Consider the following 27,401-nt stretch of genomic DNA (forward strand, 5'->3'; position numbering starts at 1 on the left):
CTAGACTGGACTACTGCAACAGTCTCTTTCTCAATCTTCCTACTTCCACTCTCCGACCTCTACAACTCACCCAGAAGAGAACCACAAGACTTATCCTTGGCCTCAAGCCCAGGGACCGCACCTCTCCGGCACTGAAATCCCTCCAATGGCTCCCCATGGCTGCAAAGATCAAGTTCAAGACCCTCTCCAAAGTCCACAAGGCTTTCCGGAGCCGGGGTCTGCACTATCTACAATTCTCTCTCCCTAAATACTCTCCTTCTAGAGCCTTCCGCTCGTCGTCCTCCAACTCTCTTCAGGTGAGCAGATTCTCAAAACTGAGATTTGGGGGCAGATCTCTTTCCTCTGCGGGTGCTTCCCTCTGGAACAGCCTCCCTGCCTCTCTCCATCTTGAGCCTGATCACCTTAAATTCCGGAAACTACTCAAGACCTTCCTCCTTCTCTCTCCCTTGTTAACTCCCTTTCTCTTCTTGCCTACTGCCCTCCTCCCTCTCTCCCTAACTCAGCTCTGTTTGCTAACTGGTCGCCTGCTGCACCTTGTGAGCGATCCAGGTCTCAGGCTCCCCGGTCAGTCCTCTCACTTGCCCCCAGGCTTCTGCACTCCACTCACCACTTCTTGAACTCATTCCATGAGAACTGTAACCTCTCGGCACTTACCCCAGGGCCTTAGACTGGGCGCACTTGTTCCCCCCCCCCCACCCCCTTCCTTTAACTCCATGTCTGGCACTTACGTTGCCTAGAATGTACTTGGCCTGGTCCGCCAGGCTTAGTACGGTATTTTTTTGTTTCTGTATGACCCTCTCCTTTCTCCGCCCCCCCTTATCGCCTTACCATCTATCAAGCACTTACACTATTTTGAAACGTTGTTGGCCGTGTACAGCACCTAAGGATTGTATGTTTCTCCCTCTCCTCCCCCTTCACTCCTTCCTTTTTGTTTTACACCTGCACTTGTCGTAAGGCCATCAGGCCAAGTTTCTAATCATTTTTGCAAGATCATTCGGAAGACTCAAGGCCTAAGAATGACTCTCTATTGCGCTGTACCCTCCCCACCTTGAAGCGATTTGAAGCACTTAACCTGTGTATAAGCACTCTATAAATAAACAATTACAATCACACCCTAGACACCTGTTTGGGTAGCATTTTTTTACAATCCCCGATAACAATCAGCTACATACAGTATTACAACATACATGTAGATGAATGTAAAGGTCATTGGGCTCATTCCAGAAGTTAGCTTGTCAAAAAGAGAAGACATGATTCCCGTTATACCAACACCCTCATAAAGATGGCATGGAAGTCTGCAGGGATTTACGTGAACCGCGAGACACACCCAAAAACAAAATAATATAACAAATACACTTTTCATGAATCCTCCGCCAACACTGCTTATATTACAATGACTTGAATCTTCAGAAAATAGAACAGCTATGCGTACTAGGATTGCATTCCAGCATTGGAATGGTTTTATGCACAAACAGAACAACTTCCTCACCACATAAAATGTAAATTCCAAAAGTACCTGTTGCACCAACAATATAATACGGATTTGGTCAGGAAATTAATGAGGCCTTACACAATTTCCCAATTGCATTCAACCATGAACTTTAAACTCTAAAGAATAAAATATTTAGACACTGCCATAAGCATACAGGACAGACACTACACATATTCAAATACATAAAACTGCCACATCACCTCCTCCAACCTCCACCCTTTCACGTAAGAATGTACCCGTATCTAGTTTACAGATGCAATTTACAATGACATGTACAATTTCAAATTAGAGGAACAGGTGACTGACTGTGTACCACATTTTATTTTAACAGCCATGTAGCATTGCATGATAGTTAAAAATAATTCATGTCACAATTCGTCTAGACGTTGGATTGGAATCTTATCTTGTAAAGAACTTCTGCACCGCTATTAAGTATTAACATTCCCATTATTTTAACTATTGTTAAATGTAATGTAATGTAATGTTCTTCAACAAGCTTTACATTATTTTAAATGTCATACAATTATCAATAAAAAACATTCAAAAGGGAAGCATACCAAGCATTTAACCCCAAAACTTCCAAAAAGGGTCTTGTATGCATTAAATGTTAATTAATCCTTATGATTTATGTTGTATTTACATATAGTTTGTGATGTTGTACTACAACAGTACTCTATGCTCAAGGTGGATACAGCAGGGTTAGATACAGCACCTCCCAAGTACAAGCAAAGTAATTGAAATCAACTTTAACATGCTTTCCGAGCTTAGAAACCTCTGGGTATTAAGCGCATTATAAATAACCAGTTATAATTATAATTTTTCATTGCCACTCATTTTCTGAAATCTAAAATTCAAAGTTGTATCATGTGACCCAATGCAGGCATTTGAATTTATGCAAAGTTTTTTTCATAGCTAAAAAAGTTAGTCACTTAGTACGATTTGCTTTCACTGTGTATTACAGCTAAATAAACCAATACAAATTGCACTACATGATAAGTGAAATGAACTGTCTCTTTATGTGGATACATGTCATGGAAAAAACACTTGCCAACAATTTTAGTTTGTTTTTCATCTCTCCTCATTCACATCTCTTAACCTTCTTCAACCCCCATCTTTTCCCCAAAAGCCTAAACAAACATGGCAATGCCAAAGCACTGTTTCCAAACAATTCACGAGAACTACAGCGAAAGAACACCTAAAGTAGATAACTTTAAAACGTTGAGCAGAAAATAAACTTCGTGGACAATGGCACACATTTAGAGACATCTAACTTTCTAATTTCAACAATAAACGAATGTAATTTTTACTATCAGTCCAAGTACTATGGAACAGTGTTTAAGTGATTTGTTCAAGCTAAATAACAAAAATGGACCTTGGAGCTATATGGAAAAATGGCTGGACCAACTACACCCCTACCAAGTATTCTTTCCAGATTAATGTACTTCTGCCTGTGAAACTTGGCATGCAATGACTCAATCACAAAATAATGTATTCCTTAAGTTAACTATCACTTAATTGTATCAAATAAAGACATGCTTTACAACATTAGCAATGTTGACAATGGGTTTAAAAATGTAGTAAACTGTGTTTGAGCAACTGTTCGTTCAAACCTTACCTATGAAGTCCAAATAAACATATGACAAATCAACATTAAAAGGATCAAATATTTGCTAATTAAAAAAAAATAAAAGAAACTAATTTGTCTCTGTGCAGTTTGTAATATCAGATTTGTTTTATTAAACTTCATACCGATATTGCACAATGTTTAACTTAAATAAAACATAGTAAACATGCAAGAATTTAGACATGTACAAGTTCCACACTTCTGAAATGTGTATAAATTTGATGAATAGTAGGTTTTACATTTAATCTCTGCGACGTTTATATGGATGCAAACAATGCAATAACATTTCGTTGAGACAAGGTGTAAAAAATAACATGTAAATATGAACTTTAAGGTCAAAAACCGTACAAAAAAAAATAACCATTCAAATAACATTGTTCGTGTTATGTTCTGCTAAAACAGAATTCAAATAGACTTTATTCTTAAGAGTACATTTGATTTCCTCTTATTTTGACACGCATCATCTAACTGAAAATATGCCCTTGACAGTTAGAATTACAGTGTAGGTCATTTTATTTTGAAGACAATTTGTGATCACGTACCCAGGCTTCTGCTTGAATAGGCTTGATGTTGCTAAGAAGTACCTCTTCGTAGTTTCCGTAGTCGCTGAACTTCACAACTGCAGTCGTCCCTGAAGAATGAAGGGCTTCGATTTCAGCCTTGTAAAACTTCAGAGAAATTAAAAGTTATTGATTTATTTAATTGTAAAACTAATGCTATCTAGTGTTGAATTCATGTTACATCTTTGAAAATTGCTGAAATAGCATATGCTTTTATTACTGTTCTGTTTCTTTACTTGGTTTTCTGACAACAATCGTAGCAGCAGGGGCTAAGATGATTTCATATTTTTGATATTGAATGCATAAATAAAACAAATACAAATCTCTTATGAAATCCAAGTGTACTTGTCACAGGTATTTCATTCTGGGATAAACACACGAGGAAGTGACAATACCAAAACTGAGTTGCAACAGGTGTAGCTTAACTGACAATCTTTCAGCTCACAAAGTGCATCAGTAGTGACGCAAAATTTGTTGAGACTACAGAACCTCACGACCTGTCAGCAGTTTGAAAATTAAAGGGTTATTGAAGCATCTTTACCTTAATGTGCCTCTAATGCTAGCCTGGTCAGGTGGTGAACTTGAAACAGACTAAAATGTAACTATCAAAGTGACCTAACTATTCAGCCACTAAAACAAAGGCATATATAAAGAAAAATATTGCAATAGAATAATAACCATATAGCCACCCTTACCAAATACACTGGGAGCGATAGAAAAGGAACTAGAGCATGATACTCAAAGTCGTCCCAGAACTGACCACTGAGTGTACGTCTGGAACCCAAAAGATTAAGGAGGCCAGGACACAACTTTGAAGCCGGTACATAGAAGTTTAGGTGAAACAGACAGCAATTGACCGATGCCGCCGACTTTCTCATATAAAAGGAATGCTTTAAAAGACAGAACATCGAGCACTGCATCTACTAACTAAATTGTTTCACAGAATTAAACAGTCAGTTAAAAAATACAGGGGAAATAATGGTATGATTGCTTGTGGGTAATCTTGATTACGCAGCACCCTAACTCTTCATCGTCACAGTCCTTGCTTTAATGTGGGAGTTTTGGCTCCTGAGACAAACTCTCCAAAATGCCTTTTCCAAACCAGCATAGAAGAGATACCTGCTTTGCTCTAGTCACTCTACTAGGTCTGATTTTTTACCAGTTATGTCACCTATAAGAATCACCACAGTTGCCATCATGGTTCAGTGTCAATACTGAGCTGATACTAGTACCATACGTGGTGGGGATGAAGTGGGCGAAATGTAGGACCGTGACGAGGAAGTCTAGGACTCATTGTAATGAAGATTACTAGTAAGTAATGAGGCCATTACACCCTTGTCAGTCTTCCTCGTAACAATCCTTACATGAGGATATATTAAGCAGTCTCCCATTAAGAACAATGCCCCTGTCTGTAGACTGATTGCTCAATTGCGTGTTTAGATTTAGTGTGCAATTGAGCCTTCAGATAGCTATTTATACTAGTTGATAGACTCAGAGGGAACCACTAAAATGGGCACCGATCAAACATCTGAAAAGGCAACATCCCCAATCAGAAGGTTGCTAGGGCTCAAGGAACCATGTACGCTACAGAGTTGGCCAACCCAGATCCTCAGTCTAGTGTTGCAGAAGCGGGTAAACTTGAGATGTGTCTAAATCAGACAGAGGGAATGACCAGTCTGAAGGAAAGACTCACCCATTAGAAGGGGGAAGACCTGCCGATGCCAAAGGAGAATCTCCGGAAGACCAGAGGAATATCCCGCTGGATTGAACCAAGTGCCGTGGCTCCCAGACAGAGGACAGAGAGTGACCAAAAAACATATCACTTAGGAATAAGCGAAAAGTCACATGGCACCTCAAAACGGTCATTTCCGAGAAACTTCAGCCGGGGCAATGGCAAACCCAATTGCGATTCATGCCAAGTGCCAGTGAAAGAGTCTCAAAAGAGGTCTAAATGGGACCCTTGGAACATCTATGAGACATCGCAAAGACCCTAGAGCAGCGGTCTTCAAACTGTGGGGCGCGCCCCAGCATCCCCGGGGAGCGCGAGAGCCCTGCATGAAAAGTTAAAAAAAAGAAATTCTTTTTTTTTTTTAGATTGGAGGAAATGGCCAGGGGCGTCTCACATGGTCGGGCTGGAGCATGAAACTGTCTCAGGCACCAATGAAAAAGTAGCCCGCAGTTGCAATGGATATTAATTCCTTTAGTGACAGACTAAATAGTACCCAAGGGTGTGTTTTTTGTTAAAATGTAAGCAAATTGTGATATTTAAAGAATATTTATTCAGCAACAATGGTCCAAATTACTAGCTGCATAGTGAAGTAACTCATCAAACTGGCCCACATTGGCCAAAAAAGTGGCCCATTTTGACAGGCCACATTTTGCATTTTTGGTACCGGCATTGCTCTGTTGCCCTATCGACCAGTCCGAGCCTGGCGGCTCATCCATAATGGCGAGGGGGCGTCCACCCAGTGGCCCCATCACCCGTTATGGAGGAGCCAGCCCAGTGAAACATTGAACACTCCCTCAGCTGCTTTTTCCAGCTGAGGGAGTGCTCCTGGGCTGGCTGAACTGTGAAAGGGAAACAGTGTTTCCCTTTGACAGTTCAGTTGACAGTTCAGTGGAGTTCGCCAGCCGCACATGCTCACTGAGTGTTAAGATGGATTTCTGAACTGGAGGGGCAGAGGTTTAGAAGGCCAGCCTAGTTTCTTGGAACAGGGTAACCTCTGGACAAGCCAGACCAATCAGGGTAGCGATGGCAGCGGTCAAGACTAAGTCTCAAGAGAGGTGAGGGTGATGGAAAGACCTCAATGATCACACAAAGCAAGGACACTTACAAATTACTCCAGACAGGTGTTATATTAAACATATAGACACATTAATTACAAGGCCTTTGTAACAACGACCATGGCAAAGAATCACAATAATACTAAAGTAAACCAACACATCACAATCAATACAATATATATACAAGACCGAGGGGTCTAAGGAGTTAGGAGCACGTAATATGTAGACCACCTAGATGGGGAGGAAAACAGGCAGTGCAAGTAATCATTAGACCCAGTTCGACATCCAAAATACACCTAACTAGGAGGAAGTCCAAGCTCTACGAAGAGAGGAGCCTTATGCTCAAAAGTACCTGCACGCGCTGGTGCCAATGGACAAAAAAGGGCCTTTTGGAGGATATCAGGCAGTTCAGGAAGGTGAATGAAGCGATGCAGACCAAGTCCCCACTACTCAAGCAAGGCCTCCACTTGTGGGCAGAAGCAGGGTGAGAGTGCGGGATAGAGTCGCTATTTCGCAACAGCGGTAGAAAAGAAATGGGCTCCTGCGCGAGGGGCCACCAGTGGGGGTATGGACTACTCACCGGTCCCTGACGCAGGCAGACCCAGACCTCTCCAGTTCAGTTCACGTTGCTGGCAGGTTCAGCTGCGATGATCAGGACGTCTCGACACCGTGTAGATTCTGCGTAGCAGGATGCAGGGTAGAGGGTGTCCCAAATGCAGCAGACGTGCACAGGTTGTTACCATAGCAGGGCAATACGGCAACCACATTTACTCTGGTCCGGGCGCACTCATCTCACTTCAGACCTGGGAATGCCAAGTGTACGAATTCGGTGTGAGGGTGCCGTGGACGTAGAGCAAGCAGTAGACCAAGTTTTGAGGGCTTCCCTGAAACAGTGGTGGTGACAGAGCAAAGCGCCCTGCGTAAGCTGGTCAGCCCACTGGTTGGCCCAGGGACACTTCCGAAGAGGCTTACTTGCAGGGTTTGATGAAGGTGCCGGGAATAGTTGATCCCACTATTCCAATGGGTCGAAGCGCCTTTGCAGACCTTCTAGGACGATCAGATGCAGAGGGTTCTCGCAGGACGACAGTGGCTCAGGGTGCCAAACCTTCAGCGGGTCACCAGCGGTTCCTCGACTCAGCTTATTGTTGCAGGATACTTGGCTCCTTATCCCTTGTTCGGTGTGAACTCAGGAGATCCACATGTTAGTGGTGTTTTCAGCCTCCTCTAATCCAAAGTTCCCTTCGCGCCAAAACGGAGTGGGCCCAATGGGAGATCTGCTCACAAACACTCACACCATACGTGCACCTATCACGGACCACGGTGGTCCCAGGTATTCAGGACACTCCAGACTCTCTGGCACCCAGGATGTGTATTGGGAACAGACATCCCAGCCCACATCCTGGAGGCACACACAAGGCATGCAGAAGCCTGCGAAAGCGTTGTGTTTCGCGGGAAAGTGCATGACCAAATAAGGACTGCCCCGGGTCGGCTCGACCTGGGGGAAGGTGAAGGGTCAAGACGGTCAGCGGACAGGACAAAGAACCTCGCGGCATGGCCATTTTGGAGCCAGGCCACTCATTTGTGCCAAACGCGGTAAACGCGGATAACATGGCGAAAAAGGGTTCAAAACACAAGAGAAACGATAGCTGCCACCAGTCCCGTCCGTGACACACTTGCACATTTCATAAGTCCAGCGAGAGTTTCTAGGGCCTTTGGAATGACTAGAGACCCAAGAGCGCGGTAACGTAAGTTACGGTGCACTCTTGTTTCATGTTGCTCAAAAGCTGCAACATGATTTAAGGACTAAGGGAAACAAAGTCTCCCAGTACTGACTGTTTTAAGGGCATGTCAGTTTCCCCATAAGAATTGAGCGAAAGCCCAGAGGAGTGCGGCGGAAGGCTGCGCTTCTCTGGCAAAGTCTAGATCAGGGTGTAAAACAACAGCAAAAAGTTTGGGGGTTGCCACATAGAGGGAAAATTGCATACAATTATGAAATCTTTCCTAACACTGAGCCATGCAAAGCTGGGGGCGTTTTTCTTCGCCAGCCTTGCATAGATCATTGGAAATGCTGGCTGGGGCACTGCATGTCTGTATGTGAGAGAGGGAGCTCCTGCGCCTCACACATACGTACAGAGCAGCCTGGAGCAGGGTGTTTCAGCACCCCAGGCCGGCCCTGCAGATGGTATGTTTACGTTTATTTATTCGTTATTTAAATATGTGTATGGATGCTTTCATGCTTGTGTTATGAGTGAGTGTATGGTGATGGGTGCTCGTGTGAATGATAGAGCGATTTCTGTTTGAATGTGTGTGTGTATGTGTTTGTTTTGGTCCCTTGAGCTGATTTTGGTGAGTGGGGGGTAGAGGGAGGAAGGAGGGTTGTACAACAAAGTAATTTTAAAAATGCCTTTGTTGCACAAACCCCCTACCCACCTGCCAAAATCAGCTCTCCTTCTGAGGCGCTGTGGAGCCCAGGGGACAGTGATGGTATTCTTTTTACTGGATATCTCTCATAGATGTCCAGTCAAAAATACCACCCGTTCCCCCTTGGCACTCCAGCATCTTGCATACACACAATCATGTTGATTGCGTTAGGCCCAGTGGCCCCAGGGGACAGGGATGGTATCCTTTTACTGGACATCTATCATAGATGTCCAGTAAAAAATGTCATGCCTGCCCCCTGGGCCCCCCAGCACCAATTGCAAACTGTTTGGCTTTTTACCCATTTTTTTTTAATGACATTTTATTGGGTTTTACATTTGAGACACAGTATCGACAACATTGCAATAGACAAGAATCACAACAACGCAACAGAGCAGATCAAGCCAGGTAGCGAGAGATGCAGTAGTTAATGTCCTGTCCATAGTTGGCTCTGGCCCCGCTGTCCGCAGGGGCCGCAAGTGTACCCGTGATCTGGGGCAGTCCTGCCCGAGTCTCTGGGTTAATAAAGCGGGCTCCCTTGGAGCCATCTGGTTGGCGGAGGCCTCCTGGTGAGCGATGGAAACTTGGCTGCATAATCCATAAAGGGGTCCCAAATATTTAGGGCTCTGTTCAGGGAGCCTGTTCGAATTGCCGTCACTTTTTCGGCGACGGCTATGTCCCAACATTTGGACCACCATAATGCTACCGAAGGACCCTCTTCATTCTTCCACAATCGGGCCATTGCGATTTTTGCCGCCAGAAGTAGATGCGTACATAGGCGAGGGATGTAGCCCGCAATTGAGAACGCCCCACCTTCGGTTTCCCCCAGCAGGATTATCCCAAGGTCCCAGGGAATGGAGAGACCTGTGATTTTCTTGATGTGATTTATTACCGCTTTCCAGTATGCCTCTGCTTTAGGACAGGTCCATACCATATGGAGTAGGGAGCCGGGAGCGGGGCAACCGTGCCAGCAGGTCGACGGGATATTCGGGTTAGCCTTATTTAGCTGAGCTGGGGTAACGTAATACCTATAACAGAGTTTGTAACCCCCTTCCCTGTTCGTAATGTACTGTGAGCTCTTGTACAGTCTAGACCAGATTTTCAGCCATTCCTCCACCTCTATTTGCCACCCCAGGTCCTTCTCCCATTCTAACATGTACCTTTCTTTTCTGTAAGGATCTGACCTCTCTAGAGCTGATGTTCTCCCTTTTTTAGTTGGAGTCGATAGAGAGATTTCCAATGCGGTTAGTTCTCTGGAGCATTTTTCCCTGGAGCATTTTTCCCTGACTACCCTATGGGACAGCCAATGCCGAATTTGAGCATAATGAAATCTTTCCTGCTCCCCTACCCTGAATTTTATTTTGCATCTCTCGAAAGATATGGGTGCACCGTCTTCTAGGAAGTCGCTTGTTTTTAGTAAGCCTCACTCCTTCCAGGGCTGGAAGCCACGCGGGGGATTACCTGGGGAGAAGTCTGGGTTGTTCCAGATGGGGGATAGAGGACCCAACGAACTTCGTACACCCCATTTCCGAGCAGCAGCTTTCCAGCTGCGAACAATTGTGAGTGTGGCGGAGAGGGGCCCGGTCTTAGCTTGTGGTTTTATATTTGGTATGTGTGGGAGCTCTGATGTGGTGACCGGGCACCAGGCCTCTTCCAATTGGACCCACCGAGGGGGATCTGCTTCTTGCATCCAGGAGTATGCGTATGAGAGCTGCGCCGCTAGGGAATATCTGGCAACATCAGGCACCCCCAGCCCACCCTGCGCTTTCCCCCGCATCATAATTCTTCTTCTGATTCGGGGCCTTTCCCCCCCCAGACAAATTCCATCATTTTCTTTTGCAGAGCTACTACGGCGGGGCCCGGAAAGTGGATCGGCAATGCAGTACAGTAGTACAGCCAACTGGGGATTAAATTCACGGCGCGGAGTCCGGCAGTGAGTCCAGTCTGCCCAGAACTCTGGTTGCTTTGGTTGAACTTTCCAAGAGGAGCTGCAGCGACTGATCCCGGCGTCTGGAGTCCCTTTTCAGTGTTTATTATAAATACTGCCTCACCGCGCGGAGCGCGGCGCGGAGTCCGGCAGTGAGTCCAGTCTGCCCAGAACTCTGGTTGCTTTGGTTGAACTTTCCAAGAGGAGCTGCAGCGACTGATCCCGGCGTCTGGAGTCCCTTTTCAGTGTTTATTATAAATACTGCCTCACCGCGCGGAGCGCGGCGCGGAGTCCGGCAGTGAGTCCAGTCTGCCCAGAACTCTGGTTGCTTTGGTTGAACTTTCCAAGAGGAGCTGCAGCGACTGATCCCGGCGTCTGGAGTCCCTTTTCAGTGTTTATTATAAATACTGCCTCACCGCGCAGAGCGCGGCGCGGAGTCCGGCAGTGAGTCCAGTCTGCCCAGAACTCTGGTTGCTTTGGTTGAACTTTCCAAGAGGAGCTGCAGCGACTGATCCCGGCGTCTGGAGTCCCTTTTCAGTGTTTATTATAAATACTGCCTCACCGCGCGGAGCGCGGCGCGGAGTCCGGCAGTGAGTCCAGTCTGCCCAGAACTCTGGTTGCTTTGGTTGAACTTTCCAAGAGGAGCTGCAGCGACTGATCCCGGCATCTGGAGTCCCTTTTCAGTGTTTATTATAAATACTGCCTCACCGCGCGGAGCGGAGTCCGGCAGTGAGTCCAGTCTGCCCAGTCCGCCTCAGTGCGCCTTAGAGCGGTTGAGCGTTCGAGGCTGATCGGCGGGTGGCGTCTGGAGCTCGGTCAGATGGAACTGCCCCCAGGCGAGGAGACCTCAGGTGTGGGGGTACACACGCGAAACCGGCTGCGGAAGCAAAACTCTAAAATGGAGCGAGGTAAGCCAAACGAACTTCGCCTTACATCTAACGTGTTGCCCCAAAAAGTAGATCTGTGCGCCCTTGACTGCTCAATGGAAACACATTCAGAGACACTGTACGGGGCCGATGGTTCTCCTAGCATGTTACAAACTGCATCTCCAATCAGACAGACACTGTCATCGACTGTTGTATTGCCACCTTCAACGGCAGCCGCGCACCCCGGGTTAGCCAGGCTTGCCGTGGTAGAGGCTGTAGGCGCGGTAGAGGCAGGAGTGGGAGCGGGAGGGGCTGATGCAGCCGACATCCCTCCTGCAGCGGCCTACCTTGAGGCGAATAATAAAAATCACTTCGCTTGCATCGCACTAAATCTGAAGCGGCCCATCGCCAAACTGCAAATTCCAACGTGCAGCATGTAAAGAACCCGGCGTCCGACCCAAATGGTCAAAAAACTCTAGAAGCTCAAACTGAGCACTCATTAAATAGCGGGATCGAATTTACAGCGCGTTTGCCTGTTCTCCCTGAAATCGTGCAAATCGATCTGCCAGAACATCCTCCAACAGCATATCTAGACGCCTCTGAGACCTTCTCATTTGACATTACCGATGCAGATTTATTGGCACTGCGGTCTCCATCAGTCGGAAGCCTAAAATCTCCCGAAAAACAGAATAGCTTCATGCAGTCTGAAGCCATGTCAAAAAATACTGAGACGCTGCAAGGCCACACCAGTATATGGGATTCTCAAAAAACGGCCAAACCATCTGACACGAGGCTTCATATTCAAAAAGGAGCTTCCCAAGTGCATGATATGATAATGATATGATATGATATGGCATTTGTAACGCGCCTAAACACAAGTGTTTCAAGGCGCGACGAGGCAGGGGGGGGAAACAAGGGGAAGACAGACAACGATCCTACTAGGCCAGGTGACATTCAGACCGCGCAAGTGCAGGGGAAGGGGGAAGGAGAAAAGCGCAAGGGGAAGGGGGAAGTGCAGTACAAGTAAGTAGAATAAGTAAATAAATAGGGCCAGCTGGTGGCAAGTGCAAGGTAAGTGCAGACAAGTGCTGGGAAAAAGGGGGGCTGTAGGGATACAGAGAACAGTCCCTCAGTGCAGGGGTTGCCAGGGAGGCAGTGCAAGAGGAGAGTGGCTGGGACCAGGACCGAGGTCGGTGAGAGTGGCCCAGTTGCAGATTCGGTGCAGATTCATGTCGAGACTTTCGCAGGGGAGAGGGAGAGAGAAAGCAGAAGCAAAGAGGAAGGTTTTGAGGTGCTTCCGGAACCGGAGATGGTTCTCCTCAAGTTTCAGGGAGGCAGGAAGGCTGTTCCAGAGGGAGGACCCTGCCACGGCGAGAGATCGACCCCCGACTCGTTGCTTCGAGAAGCGGCTGACCCTGAGGGAGTTGGAGATGGATGAGCGAAGGGCTCGGGAAGGAAGATATTTAGGAAGAGCGAGTTGAAGGTATTTAGGCCCCAGGCCCCAGAAGGCCTTGTGGACAATGCAGAGTGTTTTGAACTTAATCCTCGCAACCACTGGGAGCCAGTGTAGAGATTTCAGTCCTGGAGAGATACGATCCCTGGGCTTGAGGCCAAGGACAAGTCTCGCAGTTCTGTTCTGGATGAGTTGCAGGGGGCGGAGAGTGGAGGTGGGCAGATTAAGATAGAGACTGTTACAGTAGTCCAGCTTCAAGAGAACCAGGGCTCGGGAGACAGTGAGCTTCTGGGGGAAGGAGAGGAAGGGAAAAATACCTCTGAGGAGGTGCAGCTGGTAGTGTGACTTCTTAGAGACGTCAGATATATGAGGGGAGAAGGAGAGTGTGGAGTCGAAGATGACCCCGAGGTTTTTTGCCTTGCAGGTAGGAGCAGGAGGAGGGCCAAGCGAGGATGGCCAGAGAGCTACAGGGAAGGAGGGAGTGGGTGTGCCGATGAGTAGAATCTCAGTCTTACTAGCATTAAGGCAGAGGTCATTGGCGGCACACCATTCCTGGATGGCAGACAGACAGTCAGAGATGAGGGAAGGAAAGGAGGAGGCCGAGGGTAGCCTGAAAATGAGCTGGGTGTCGTCCGCATAGCACTGAAAGTAGGGGCAGAGAGCGGCGATGCGGTGGGCAAGGTGTGCCAGATACTGGTTGAACAGCCAGGGAGAGAGATTAGATCCCTGGGGAACACCACAGGTGGAGAAAAAGATGTCAGAGAGGAAGGACCCAAGTTGGACCTGGGAGGGTCGATTTGAAAGGAAAGAGGTCAGCCATGCCAGAGCCTGACCAGTGATACCCAGGTCATCACGGAGACGGTTGAGCAGGATGGCATGGTTGACAGTGTCAAAGGCAGAAGAGAGATCGAGCAGAATGAGAACACACGGAGTGTTGGAGTCGAGGTTCAAGAGCAGGTCCTCACGGATGTTCAGGAGAGCAGTTTCCGTGCTTCTGGCCGCTCTGAAGCCAGATTGATGGTCATGGAGACTACCAACAGTTTCGGCATGGAGGTTAAGCTGGGAGATGGCCAGTTTCTCCAGGAGCTTGCCTAGGAAGGGAGTGATGGAGATTGGGCGATAGTTAGCCGGGCAGGAGGGGTCGGAGGAGGGTTTCTTAAGAAGAGGGTGCACAAGGGAGTGCTTGAGGGGGGAAGGGAAGATTCCAGAGGCGAAGGAGTGGTTGCAAAAGTCAGCCAGGGCAGGAGCCAGGGAGTCGATGTGGTCCTTGATAGTTTTGGAGGAACAGGGGTGAACCTGTTTAGACGAGACTTTCATAGATCGGACTTGTCTGGAAACCTCGTCAGCAGAAAAAAGTGGAAAGGCAGAGAAGGAGGGAGGAGGGGTGGCTGCAGAAGGGCCAGAGGAAGAGTCGGGAAGAGAGGGAGGTGATAGGAGGAGAGTGAGGACAGGATGTCCTGAGTTTTTGAGATGAAGTGAGAGGCCAGTGCAGTGCAGAGGGCCTGGGAGGGGACAGGAGAGGTAGAGACTGCAGCAGGGTTGGCAAACTCCTTGCAGATTTTAAAGAGTTCAGCCGAGTTGTTGGATGCCGCAGAGATGCGGGCTTGGATAAGGGCTCTCTTTTTGGTGAGAACGGAGAGACGGTATTGCCTTTGGAGCAGGCGGCAGGCCAGTTTATCAGAGGATGAACATGAAGCACGCCATTTCCTCTCAGCCACCCTGCACTTGCGTTTTAGGGTGACGAGATCCGAGTCATACCAGGAGTTACATTTGGCTTTGGGCTTCAGGCGGATTCTCATGACAGGGGCAAGGATATCAAGAGTATCAGATATAGCAGAGTGGAGCATGGAGAGGGCTGTGTCAGGGTGGGAGTCAGCCGAAGGGGGTGGGGGGGGCGAGAAGGTGGCAGCGAAAGCCTCAACTGACACGCGCTTCATGGGTCGGATGACCGAGAAGGTGAGTGGCAATGATGAGGGTGGCTTTGCCTGTGGGGTAGGGAGGGTGAGGTGGGAGGATAGGAGAAAGTGATCACTCCAGGAGAGAGGAGTGGAGAGAGGGACAGAGAGGGGAAGGTCAGAAGAAATCAGAGCATCAAGAGTGTGCCCTGCAGAAAGAGTAGGCCCAGACGGGAGAATAGAGAGTGAGAGAGAGTCGCAGAGGTCACGAAAGAGTCCAGTGGGGGGACAGGAGGCGTCAAGGTGGATGTTGAAGTCTCCAAGAAAGAGGAGTTGAGTGGTTGAGGACAAGAGTGAGGAGGAGAGGTCAGCCCACTCAGAGAGGAAGGAGGAAATTTGACCAGGTGGCCGATAGATAGTAGCCACAGTAAGAGAATGGCTAGGAGAGAGAGAGAGTCGGCAGACAAGACATTCAAAAGAGGAGTAGGTCTGCGTAGGAGTGACAGTGGCAGGAATCCACTCAGGGAAGATAAGGGCAACACCCCCACCTGCACGGTTGGGCCTGGGCACGGAGAAGATCTTGTAACCGTCAGGAAGGAGTGTGTCAAAGCTGGTGACAGAGCTGGCTGTGAACCATGTCTCAGTGAGACCGAGGACGTCAAGGTCCAGTTCCTCAAGAAGGTGACAGATATCAGAGGAATGCTTGATGGCAGAGCGAGAGTTAAGAGTGGCAATGTGGAGAAGGTTGCCAGCCTTGAAGGACTTCCGGGGGGGGGGGGGGGTACAGATCAGAGGTACGCCCTGCGGAGGTGTAGAAGAAGGAGGTGAAGAAGGAGCACTAGAGGGGGCAGGGAGGGAGGGTAGAGGCAAGGTAGCCGAGGACAGAGGAGGGGGGACAGCGGGAGAGGAAAGGAAGTTGATGAGGCGAGGGAAGCGTCTATCAAAGAGGTGAAGGTTGGCCTGAGGACCTTGGACCAAGACGGTCTCATTTGCATAGACATTAATGATGGCCTTAGAGGAGCAGAAGGGGGCCAGGAGGACATCCCAACGGGTGCCACCATTAATGGGAGAAGAGGAGAAAGGAGAGAGCACAGAGACCATATGAAGGGTCCATAGGTCAGGCGAAGGCACAAAGAAGAGGATGTCAGTAAGAGTTTCCTTGGAGCAGGCACTGGTATAGGTGTCAGCGATAGGGAGGCCTGGGTTGGAGACCAGGATGTCCTTTTTAAACTTTTTCCTACCAGATTTAGTGAGGAGAGCAGGATAGTCGATGGAGAAGCAGTTAGAGAAGATAGGCGAGATAGAGAGCACCATGGAGTAGGAGGGAGTGGAGGGGGGGAAGACAGACGATGCGAGAGCCCGCAGACAGGAATAGAGAGGCAGGCACAGGTTTACCACAGTTCAGAACAACAACAGTAATGTGTATTAGGTACACAGTGGAGAGCCCACATAAGTTTGAGAATCCTGCGAGGGGAGAAAAAACCCTAGTTTAGCACAATTCAGAAACAACAGCAGTAATGTGTATTAGGTACACAGTGGAGAGCCCACCTAAGTTTGAGAATCCTGCGAGGGGAGAAAACCCTAGTTTAGCACAATTCAGAAACAACAGCAGTAATGTGTATTAGGTACACAGTGGAGAGCCAACCGAAGTTTGAGAATGCTGCAAGGGGAGAAAAACCCTAGTTTAGCACAATTCAGAAACAACAGCAGTAATGTGTATTAGGTACACAGTGGAGAGCCCACCTAAGTTTGAGAATCCTGCGAGGGGAGAAAACCCTAGTTTAGCACAATTCAGAAACAACAGCAGTAATGTGTATTAGGTACACAGTGGAGAGCCCACCTAAGTTTGAGAATCCTGCGAGGGGAGAAAAAACCCTAGTTTACCACAACTGTTGGACACAGTGAGGTGAAGACACCAGTGCGAATGTAGTGGCCCAGTGTAGGTGGGGTGGGCCGGGAGAAGGTGGAGATAGAAAGTGATGCTGGCGCCTGGCGTCCCCTGCGGACACCTGCAGACACACAGGGAGCCGCAACTGTAGGAGTCGCCCTTGGCCTAGGGGCCCTTAGCCGCAGGGGGCTGCCGGGCAGAGGGCTGCCCAGGAGGGAATGGTTATAGGAAGAGGAAGGGGAGGGGGGGTGTGGGCGGGCAGGGAGGCGGGAGGGAGAGGAGGACCAGGAAGTGGGAGGGGAGGGGAGAGCAGGCACAACAACGCGCTCAGAGCGCGGATGCAAAAGGCATCCAAGGAAAAAATAAACACTTGCTACTCACGGAGGCCCGCTAGGGCCAGGCAGGGCTTCCTAGGCCTATGCTTTCAGCAGGGCTACCGGCGACCGCTCACCCACGCTCAGCTCAACAAAGAAGCGAGCAGGGGGAGCGGGCGTCGAGTAGCCCAGAAGGAAGGCAGCCGGACAGCCAATCAGAGGGGGGGGTGGGCGGGCAGGGAGGCGGGAGGGAGAGGAGGACCAGGAAGTGGGAGGGGAGGGGAAAGCAGGCACAACAACGCGCTCACAACGCATGTAACAACATGCATTGCAAACAAGGTAGTTGGACGTGCACCTAACGACGTAGAAAACAATGCATCATCAGTTGCCTGGGCAAGGTCCGAAAATAAAATGCCCAAGTCAAAATCACAGCTGATACCTAATGTGAACACATCCATGTCTTTTGACATTGCCGCGCGTGAAGCACGGCTAACTGCCCGACTCAAATCAGACTTTAATTTAATGCGTGAGCACTTAAACGAAAGCTTCTCATCTAACAATGTCAATGTGCAAACACCTGGTTGCAAGGCAAGCACTCTTCGCAAAGAAGCAAAATATACCTTTCAAAAAACACCATCTCTATTACACCCTGGTTCCATAGTAGGTCCTCTGAACCTGGATGCACCTGATGTCCACCAACAAAACAACCGACAGAATAAAACGGAGAACAAAAAACATGATGAACACAATGCTGATCACACTGCAAATAACTCGACAGAAAATGGGCCATTGGAATCAAATGAAATTAAAGGTCCTGAAAACTACACGAATTGCAAAGGAAACATTTCCATCGCGGCCGGAATTCAGAATAGCGGCCACCTCAATAGCATTAATGCCATTTATGAAATTATATGAGACCCTAAATGAATCTGTTTGCGACCAAAATTCTATTTTGGCAGTGTTAAACAACAAACTGTTGGCTTTGGAAAAGGGTAATGAATACCTAAGCAATTGTTTGGACCTTGAAGCTGCGTCAACCCATCAATGGCACTCTCGTCTAAACGAAATCACACGACGGGAGGCACATGAAAAATTAGATCTCGCTGAAGCCCTAGTAGAGTGCACCAAGTGGCTTAGACATAATGTCACTGTACAACCACTCATCAATTTAACAAGAGAGCCTGTAGCCGGTAGTCAGTGTCACTCTGACCATGGGCTGAAGCCTAAGCAACAAGGGAGCTATGATCACCTACGGATGCAATCAATCGACCTTGAGAAAAATCTCACAGATACTGAGATCAGCGGTGTAAAAACTGCAAACAAGAATGAGAAAACCATCTCACTCGAGAAAGCAATGCATCTGTCGTTGAATCTACCATCAAAGTAAACAATACAGCTGGCTCCTCTACCTCGACTGAGGTCCAACGAAGGCCCACCACAAGAAAAGAGGCATCAGATGTGACAGTTGGAGCAGAGCAAATTGAAGTGCTCCCTACATCACAGATCACACCGGCGAACCAAGTAGTATTAATAGAGAAGAAAATCTCCTTTGACACTTTCTCAGGCACAGCGAAAACAATACAAACCGCAAAATTATCAGACAAATCGAAGGCAAATCAATCTAATGCCTTGAAAACTGTAAAGAGAGGTCTGGCTCCAAAACGTCCACGAACTAACGAGGCAAAAAAGTTCATAAGAAACCTGAACACACCGCCGCGGCCAGTGGTACAAAAAACCACTGTCGCGCCGAAAAAATCTGACGCACAAGAAACTGCCATGCCGGGAGCAGTTCGCCTCACAGATAACAAGGAACCACCCACCAAACGCAGAAGAGATGACATCAGTCCATCGGCTGACCAATCCATAGAAGGGGCAATTGAACTTTGTGATCTATCAACCTACTCTGTCGATGATGAGCAAGAAACTGACGATGTCTCTAAGGCGCGCGAATCGTCGGAAAGAGAACGGGTCAGTTTAATACCATCTACTAGAGAAGAAAGAGACGCACATTCGGATCGCTACCCTTTAGGCCCCGTTGGGCTATGGCCAAAAGAAGTTGAAAAACAGCGGGACACGTTCGGTATGAACAAGACAGAAACAAAGAGCCGATCCCAGAGATCACCTGAAAAATCATTACTGAAACTAAATCCGAAACACACAAAGGCCCAAACTAAAAATCTAAATCAACCTGGCACACAAAGCAGAATTGATCTACAGACCCAATCTATAGGAAGTCTGGACAAACTGGAGCTCGAAAATATACTTGAGGAAAAAAAACGAAATAAATCTCAACAGAGCAAACGTGATGAGACTGTTGCACAGCATACCTGCCTTGAGGAACATCCGATCCGATGATATCAATATCGTTGTATATAAAAAAGAATCCAGATCAGATTGGGTAATCTTGCATATGCGTTCCAAAACAGTAGCGCGCCCAATTCTTGACGCGAAAGAAGACCTACTGTTCTATGGTTTTAATTTAACCACAGCAACAGATCCTCCAGTCCTTACCAAATCGACAAACGGAAATGGTCAATATCAAAAGACATCTGCTACAAAAAGGGATGACCTGAGAAACCAACTTAAACAACAAATGACACAGGTCCCCGAAGCACATAGACGAAGAAACAACGCATAGGATGACGCAGGGTCTAGGCATGTGACCCAATTATTAACATCATGGAATACCAGAGGATTTGCCCATCTATTTCTCGAAGGAAGAGCTCATGACATCAGAAGCTTGTTTATCTGTTTTCAGGAAACATGGCTTAGAAAGACGCCCTCCTGTAACGGCTATACAACATATCTAAATGAAGCTGGCAAAAACAAACTGGGACGGCCTTTTTCCGGCCTTCTTGCCATGATAAAAAACTCGTCAGGATGGGAAGTAATCGGCATCCAGAATCTGAATTTATTTGTTCAAGCAATTACCCTTCAAGCGTCGTCCCATACCCTACACGGAATGGAAGGAAAACAACATCTGCTGTTAGTAAACACCTACTGGAATCCCGCAATGATTACTGATGATGACTATCTGCGGTCAGTAACCACCCAAATAGACAGCTGCTATGCATCATTTGTTGCGCCATTCATATTAATCTGCGGTGATCTAAACTTTTCTTGGTTCAAAAAATCCAATCAGTCCAATCCGGACGTCACACAAGTGATTCCATCTGAAGGGTCTGATCGTAGTATGAAATGGACATACGAAATATCAGGTCGTAACTGTGTGCTGCTAAATGGTTGTACAAAAGGAGATATTCCAGCTGCTGCAACGTGGCAACGTGATGATCTATCTAAAACCTTAGACTACATATGGGTATCCGATAACCTGCATGCCTTGATTTCTGACCTACAAGTAAGAAAAGCGTCCTATAGTGATCACAACCCACTTATCTTATCTTGGTATATGGGCCCTATAACAACGCAGCAATGTTACCCTACGCAATTGGACATCAACTCTTCCCAAAATCGCCTAAGAATAACCAACAAGCAAATTGACATCATAACTTTGGCCTTCATGGAGGCATGTTCTACAAATCTACACACAGAATATACTCCTTTCCTGGATCAGCACAGAAACACAAACAAGAAAACGATCAGAGACCACACCCATCCATTTAGTCCAGAACTATGCGAAGTGAAAAAACTACTTGCTAGTGACTTAAAAAAACTAAAATCTATCGGAGGATTTAACTTACCACAACATCTAGCCACCAGGCGTCAAAATTATCGGAATTGGCTGAAATCCTTTAAAATCATTCGAAAACAGGAACAAGCGGAACTAATGTTGCGTCTCTTAATTCAAAAAGACAGTTCCAACATATGGAAAATAATAAATAATGGTTGCTTGACTCAACCCAATTATCTAGCAAATGGTGTGAACGCAACCTCCTGGACACTTCACTATGGCGCAGTCTTCAATAACACTGGTGATGACAAAACCTCAAATTTAAAAATAGAAGACTGTATCTGGGATGTAAGAGAATCACTTGAGAACATTTTACACGTAATTCAGAAGTTAAAGTCATCACGCGCCGCTGGCCCTGATGGAGTATCCAACATCATGTTAAAAACAAATAAAGCAAGTTGGGCAAATTTCATCAAGGTGCTACTCGACCAGATTGCCCGAACATCTAAAATTCCTTATTCATGGACGAAAGCAATAATCGTTCCAGTGTTCAAAAGAGGAAACAAAGATGATCCTGCAAATTATCGCCCCATAGCGCTGCTTGACACTATGGGGAAGATTTCTGCCACATTCCTCCAAGAAAAAATTGAAAGATGGGCAAAACTGAACAAGATTTACGACGAGAGACAAACTGGGTTCACCAAAGGAGTCGGCGTGGAACTCAATCTGGTATTGCTAAACCTGGCTAAACTAAACGCAATAAAACAAAAAAAAAGGTTGTTTCTAGCGTTAATTGATCTAAAGCAAGCCTTTGACTGCATAAACCGGAACTTGCTGTGGCAAAAACTAAAAAAAGTGGGGATGTCCTAATGAACTACTAGCCCCACTGATGGCATTACACACCAAAACCAGCATCCGCGTACGTCTTAATGCAGAAGGAGAACTAACTGATGAAATAAAAACTACACAAGGTGTGAAGCAGGGCTGCCCGCTTGCAGCCTTACTGTTCAAACTCTTCATCTCAGATTTACACGAAGCCTTTTTACTAACAAGGTGCTTTCCTCCGAAAATCAACGGCACGCATGTAACACATATAATCTACGCGGATGACATAGTGTTGCTTGATAGCACCGAAATAGGCCTACAACGATCACTAGTAGCACTGCAAGCCTACCTAACAGTAAATCATTTAATGATAAATTTAAACAAATCGCAAGTGATGGTTTTTGGATCAAAAAACAACTCAAGAAAAGCGAGGTTCAACTGGTACATTGACAAGGAAACACTATCAAGAACAGAAGCCATCCGTTATCTGGGTGTTTCATTCAATGTATCAATCAGAGAATGGAGTTGGACAAACGAAATCATCTTGCATATGAGAATGTTTGCTTTACAAGGACGCAAATTGCATTTAAACTACGGGAAATTCTCCCTCCAACCAGTAATGACTTTCTCCCTCCAGAAAGTGATCCCAGCAATATGTTTTGGGAGCGAAACAGGGTGGAACATCAGGGCAAGCCTATGGGCCCAAGTTGAGGGTTGCTTTTGGCGTAAAGTCCTCCAACTACCACAATGCGTTTCAATGGTGGCTGTGAGGCACGAATTGGGTCTTGATTCCCTGCACTCTACAGTACTATGGAAATCCATACTACTGTTGAGGAAAATCAGAATGGTGCCGGTAACAACTGCCTACACAATCTTGGCCAACAAAAAAAATGATACATCTGCATCCATGCTAAAAAGCTGGGAAGAAAACCTATTAGACATCCTGGAAGAAGCAAATATAAAAATGCCTCTGGTTCTACGGTCGCCAAAACTGGCAAAAATAAAATTCATGCAATCCAAGTGGATTAAAAACGCGGAAAGGCGAGCAGCACTATCCACAGGCCTAGACTTTGGTATGTGCGAACAGGAAAGAGGTACCCTACCGAAATACCTGTTTAAGTTTCCGTCTCACTATCATCGGAACCAATTTCTAAAGCTTTGCCTTAATTTGTCCAACACCAAGTTATACAAGAGAAGAATAAAAGATCCCATGACTACCGATGCTAATTGTCGCTTTTGCAAGCAGGAACTTGAATCTATTAAACATCTTATAATCGATTGCACACAGATCATCGAACAGCGAACCCTCCATCTTGAACGTTATGCCCCTAAAAACGGCAATATGGAAGAGTGGTGGTCATATTTGATAACGGGAAGAAACGTACAGCTAACCTGCAACGTGATTAACTTTATGGACATGGTACTGACATAATCTACTGTAAACCACTGGCTCACCAGAATAAGGATACTATCTCAGAGGAACCATTATGCCCACCGCTTGCTTAACTCGAATGGAAAAACGCATTAATGCAATGACGTGGGCTGGGGATTGCAAATGAATTTGACAAAAAAGTTTGTTTTTCTTTATAAAACTAAAAGTCTATAAATAAATTTTTTTTAAAAAAAAATCATTTTTAGGGCCGTAATCCGCCCAAACCAGGAGATTTCTTTGGTCTTCCATTGCTTTAGGTTGTTACGAAGTTCCCTGAATAGCTGCCGAAAATTGCTAGAATACAAGCGTGATGGGTCACTGGTGATATGAACCCCTAGGTATTCAAATGCTCCCTTCAACCATGGGATCGGCATAAGAGGTTTGAGACTGTCTCTTTCCGATTTGGTAAGGTTAATTGCTAGGGCGCAGGATTTGTCCAGGTTTACCCTAAACCCGGATAGGACACCGAATTCTTTGATTTCTTCCCATAGGGCCTCAAGGGACGACAGCAGGTTTGACGCTGTTATTAGCACGTTGTCCGCGTATAATGCGATTTTTTATTCGTGGCCTCCCACAGTGATCCCCTTGATCCTCATATTCCGCCTAATTCTCGCTGCAAAGGGGTCCATGGAGAGGGCAAACATTAAAGGCGACAGGGGGCAGCCCTGCCTAGTGCCCCTAGATATACGTATTGCTTCAGATCTGGTGCCATTGACCCGTAATTGTGTGATGGGGTTTTGATAATTGGCCATAACCCATGTGGCAAAATTTGGGCTGAAGCCAAAGTGCTTTAGCACAGCTCGGATGTACCTCCTAGCCAACAAATCAAAAGCTTTATGTGCATCTAAAGACAGGATTGCCATTCCCACCCCCAATTTGTGGGCACTTTCGATGATGTTTATTGTACGCCTTATGTTATCGTTGCTCCCCCTCCCTGGGATGAAACCTGTTTGATCGCGATCTATCAGGTTCGGTAGAACCGTCCCCAATCTGCTGGCCAGGACCTTGGCAAACATTTTCCCATCGTTGTTCAGCAGTGAGATCGGGCGATAGGAGGTAGCCAATTCGGGGTCTTTTCCTGCTTTATGCAGCAGAACTGTGAGCGATTCAGCCATTGACCCAGTGACCGAATTCGAGGACAGGAAAGAGTTAAATAGAGCTGACATCTGCGGTGCAAGTAAGCTGGCGAATTTTTTATAGAAATTAGCGGTCAGGCCATCTGGGCCCGGTGGGGTGGGTTTGAGGGCTTTGATGGCCTCTAAGATTTCTTCCCTGGAGATAGGGGATTCCAATGAATCTAGTTGGGGCATATTGCGAGGGCGAACAGAGCTCAAATAATCTGGCAAGCTGTCTAAATTGGTAGGTTCCCCTGACATTACAGATTTATGATACCTCACCAGTTCACTGATTTTATCCACTTCAGAAAAGTATACTTTACCCTCTGCTCCTGCAAGTTTGAGGGTATTGTTTCTACTGAGGATCTTTTTCAGTTTTTGCGCTAGTATCTTGTTTGCCTTATTTCCTTTGATGTAGTAGAATTGCCTGTTGAAGGCTAAGGCTCTAGCAGTTCGATCGGAGCGGTGCATTTCTAGCGCTGTTTTGGCTTTCCTCAGGGCTCTTTCCATTTTCCTGGAGCTGCAAGATTTCAGCTCGGTTTCTAAATGCTTTACCTTCTCCTACAGTTTGGCTGCAGCGATATTAGCGGTCCGTTTCTGCTCCGCCCCTGCACTGATGAGAGATCCTCTGACCACCGCTTTCATAGCGTCCCAAACCATATTGATGGGGGAGACATCGGTTGAGTTTTCCTTGAAGTAGTTAGATATTGTTTCGCCGACTTCTGATCTGATGCACGCATCCAGCAGCAGGGAATCGTTCAGATTCCAATGTCTCTGGATCGGGTGCTTTTGGCCAGAGATGACGAGGTTTGCGGAGACTGGGGCGTGATCGGACAATATGCATGTGTGTGTTTATGCTTTACTTAGGCAAGGGTATAACACCACGGAGACCAGTATGAGATCAATTCTCGAGAAGCCTTTGTGGGCGCAAGAGTAATGGTTATAATCCCTTGATGTCCCGTTGAGTAGCCTCCAGGCATCGGCGGATTCGGTTTCCCGGAGCAGTTTCGTCAGGGATAGTGCTTGTGCGAAATCCGCGTTGGTGGGCGGCAGGGTTTTGTCCATTTGAGCATCTGGCATAGTGTTGAAATCTCTGCCCATGATCAAGTGCCCCTCCTGGAAGGATGAGATGATCGGAATTAATTCTGCAATGAAGTTAGCTTGGGATGTATTGGGGCCGTAGATTGTGACAATAGTGATTGGGAGTTCCTCAAATAGGCCCTTTAGGAGGAGGAACTGACCTTCCGGATCTCTTCTCACAGTGATTTGTGACAGTGGGACCTTGTCACTGAGCAGTATTGTCACACCTCTTTTCGTCACTCCAGATGTAGCGAAGAAAGCTTTTTTATATTTGCTGAATCTGACCCGGTGTTCGTCTTCTTGTAGCAGGTGGGTTTCTTGAAGAAGGACGATGTCCCCAGCTAGTTGCCCTAGCCTGTGTTCAATTGACCTGCGCTTCCTAGGGGAGTTCAGGCCTTGGACATTCCAGGAGAGGATTACTACTTCGCTAATGTCAGCCATCCCCTTTCTCTCCTGCGCTAGCCATAGTTCGGTCTTTGTCCCCCGCTGATACCTGCTTCTTTAAGGGCGGAGCGAGAATGTTGCGCTCGCATAACTCCAGCAATGACGTCGATACAGCATGTTGTGAAGTTGACCGAGAAGACGGGCAGAGAGCGACCCGACTCTCGGTGTTTATAACTTGTCCTTCTGTGTCTCTCTCCCACTCCCCTCCCCCTATCCCGTCTTCAACTAGTAGGAAAAACCTACTGACATTGGGGTAACTGGTGGTGCAAGTGCACTAAACGGTGGCCAACTGGGCCGCCGAGACAAAATGAAGTGGAGCTCGAACATTGCTCCCGCACTGCAACTTTGAGAAGAAGATCAACCTGCCGATGGGCCAGCCCACCGTGGAAATATTGATTCTGTAAGGGCCATTGGACCCCTCCCCTATGACACCCCAAGTCCAGGGGAGTGGTGGCGTGGAGGCCAGAGTGCCCCGGTGGCTCCCTCGATGCTGGTGTAGGTCAGCCCTGCTTAAAGTCCTTCCTACGGGGACCCCGGGGCCTGCGCCGTCTACCAGCTTTCGACCAGGCTCCCTCTGCTTGCTTTCCGGCGACTCCTCGACTTGACTCCTCAGATCCCGATTCCCCCTCTCCTCCTCCGACGCCCATGAATCTGTCCGCCTCTTTTGGTGAATGGATCTGTTTCTGAGCCCCATCCCATGTGAATCTGACAGAGGTTGGAAAACCCCAGTGGTATGGGACCTTCCTTTCGCGCAGCCATTCCGTAAGCCTGCGCATAGCTTTTCATTTTTGGAGAGTAGAATTCGCTAGGTCCTGGTAGAGCGAGATTGTAGACCCTCGGAAAGTGATTTGGTGCATTTGCCTCGCCTCCTGCATAATTTCCTCCTTAACTCGGAAGAAATGGACTCTTACACCAGGACATCAGGGGGGAGAGTAGATGACTGCCTAGGCTCTGTTCTATGGACCCTATCCAGTTCCAGTGGCGACTCATCCGGGACGGTGATAGTGAACCTGAGCAAGTCCGAAACGTAATTCTTTAAATCTGCATCCGGAATTGACGTTGGAATTCCTTGCAGGCGGATATTATTCCTTCGGGACCGATTCTCTGCATCCTCGAGTGTTGCTTCCAGGAGGTCACACCTCGCTTCCAGGGATGAAATCCTATCCCGGTCTTTGCTGGCCAACAAACCGCTGGTCGCAGACCTCGGATTCGAGTTCCGAGGTTCAGTGTTCTACCTCCGCCACTCTCTTGTCAAGGGAGTTGATCTTTTTCGTCACCTCCTCAGTGCTTTTCTGGATTTCTTTGGGGAGCGCTGATAGCAGATCCTGTAGATCGGCTTTGGTGACCATTTGTGGCGAGTTATGGATTGCAGTGTTGTGCATGGTATTGGTGGCTGGGTCCTCCGATATATCCCCCTTTCTAGTTCTCTCAGTGGATGAGCTGTTCATTAGGGATGTTTGTTTGGACGCCTTCCTGCTTCTCGCCATTTTGCTTCTGTAAAGACTTTTCAGCAGCACCCACAGACCAGTTCGTCCCGCGCCGCGCCACCGGAGGGGGTCGCCGATGTAGGCCCTGATCCTGCGTGTCCACACTCCAGGCCCCTTGCGGAATTTCAGTGGGTTTTGTGCGATGTCACTGCTGGTCCGGAGGTGG

The 27,401-nt window shown here is 47.3% G+C and overlaps 1 protein-coding gene across 4 annotated transcripts in view; it reads right to left on the reverse strand.

Moving 5' to 3' along the window:
• The window catches only part of TDRD3 (tudor domain containing 3), a 1,496,528-nt gene that overhangs the window by 341,371 nt on the left and 1,127,756 nt on the right, over nt 1-27,401 (reverse strand). For all 4 annotated transcript variants that reach the window (XM_069639413.1, XM_069639412.1, XM_069639414.1 and 1 more), the window contains exon 12: nt 3,659-3,784. In XM_069639413.1, coding sequence (XP_069495514.1) covers nt 3,659-3,784 — 126 coding nt within the window. The remainder of the gene's footprint in view (nt 1-3,658; nt 3,785-27,401) is intronic.

This window comes from Ambystoma mexicanum, chromosome 7q, assembly GCF_040938575.1.
Source record: "Ambystoma mexicanum isolate Mex_15411 chromosome 7q, UKY_AmexF1_1, whole genome shotgun sequence".
In the NCBI taxonomy this organism is placed as follows: Eukaryota; Metazoa; Chordata; class Amphibia; order Caudata; family Ambystomatidae; genus Ambystoma; species Ambystoma mexicanum.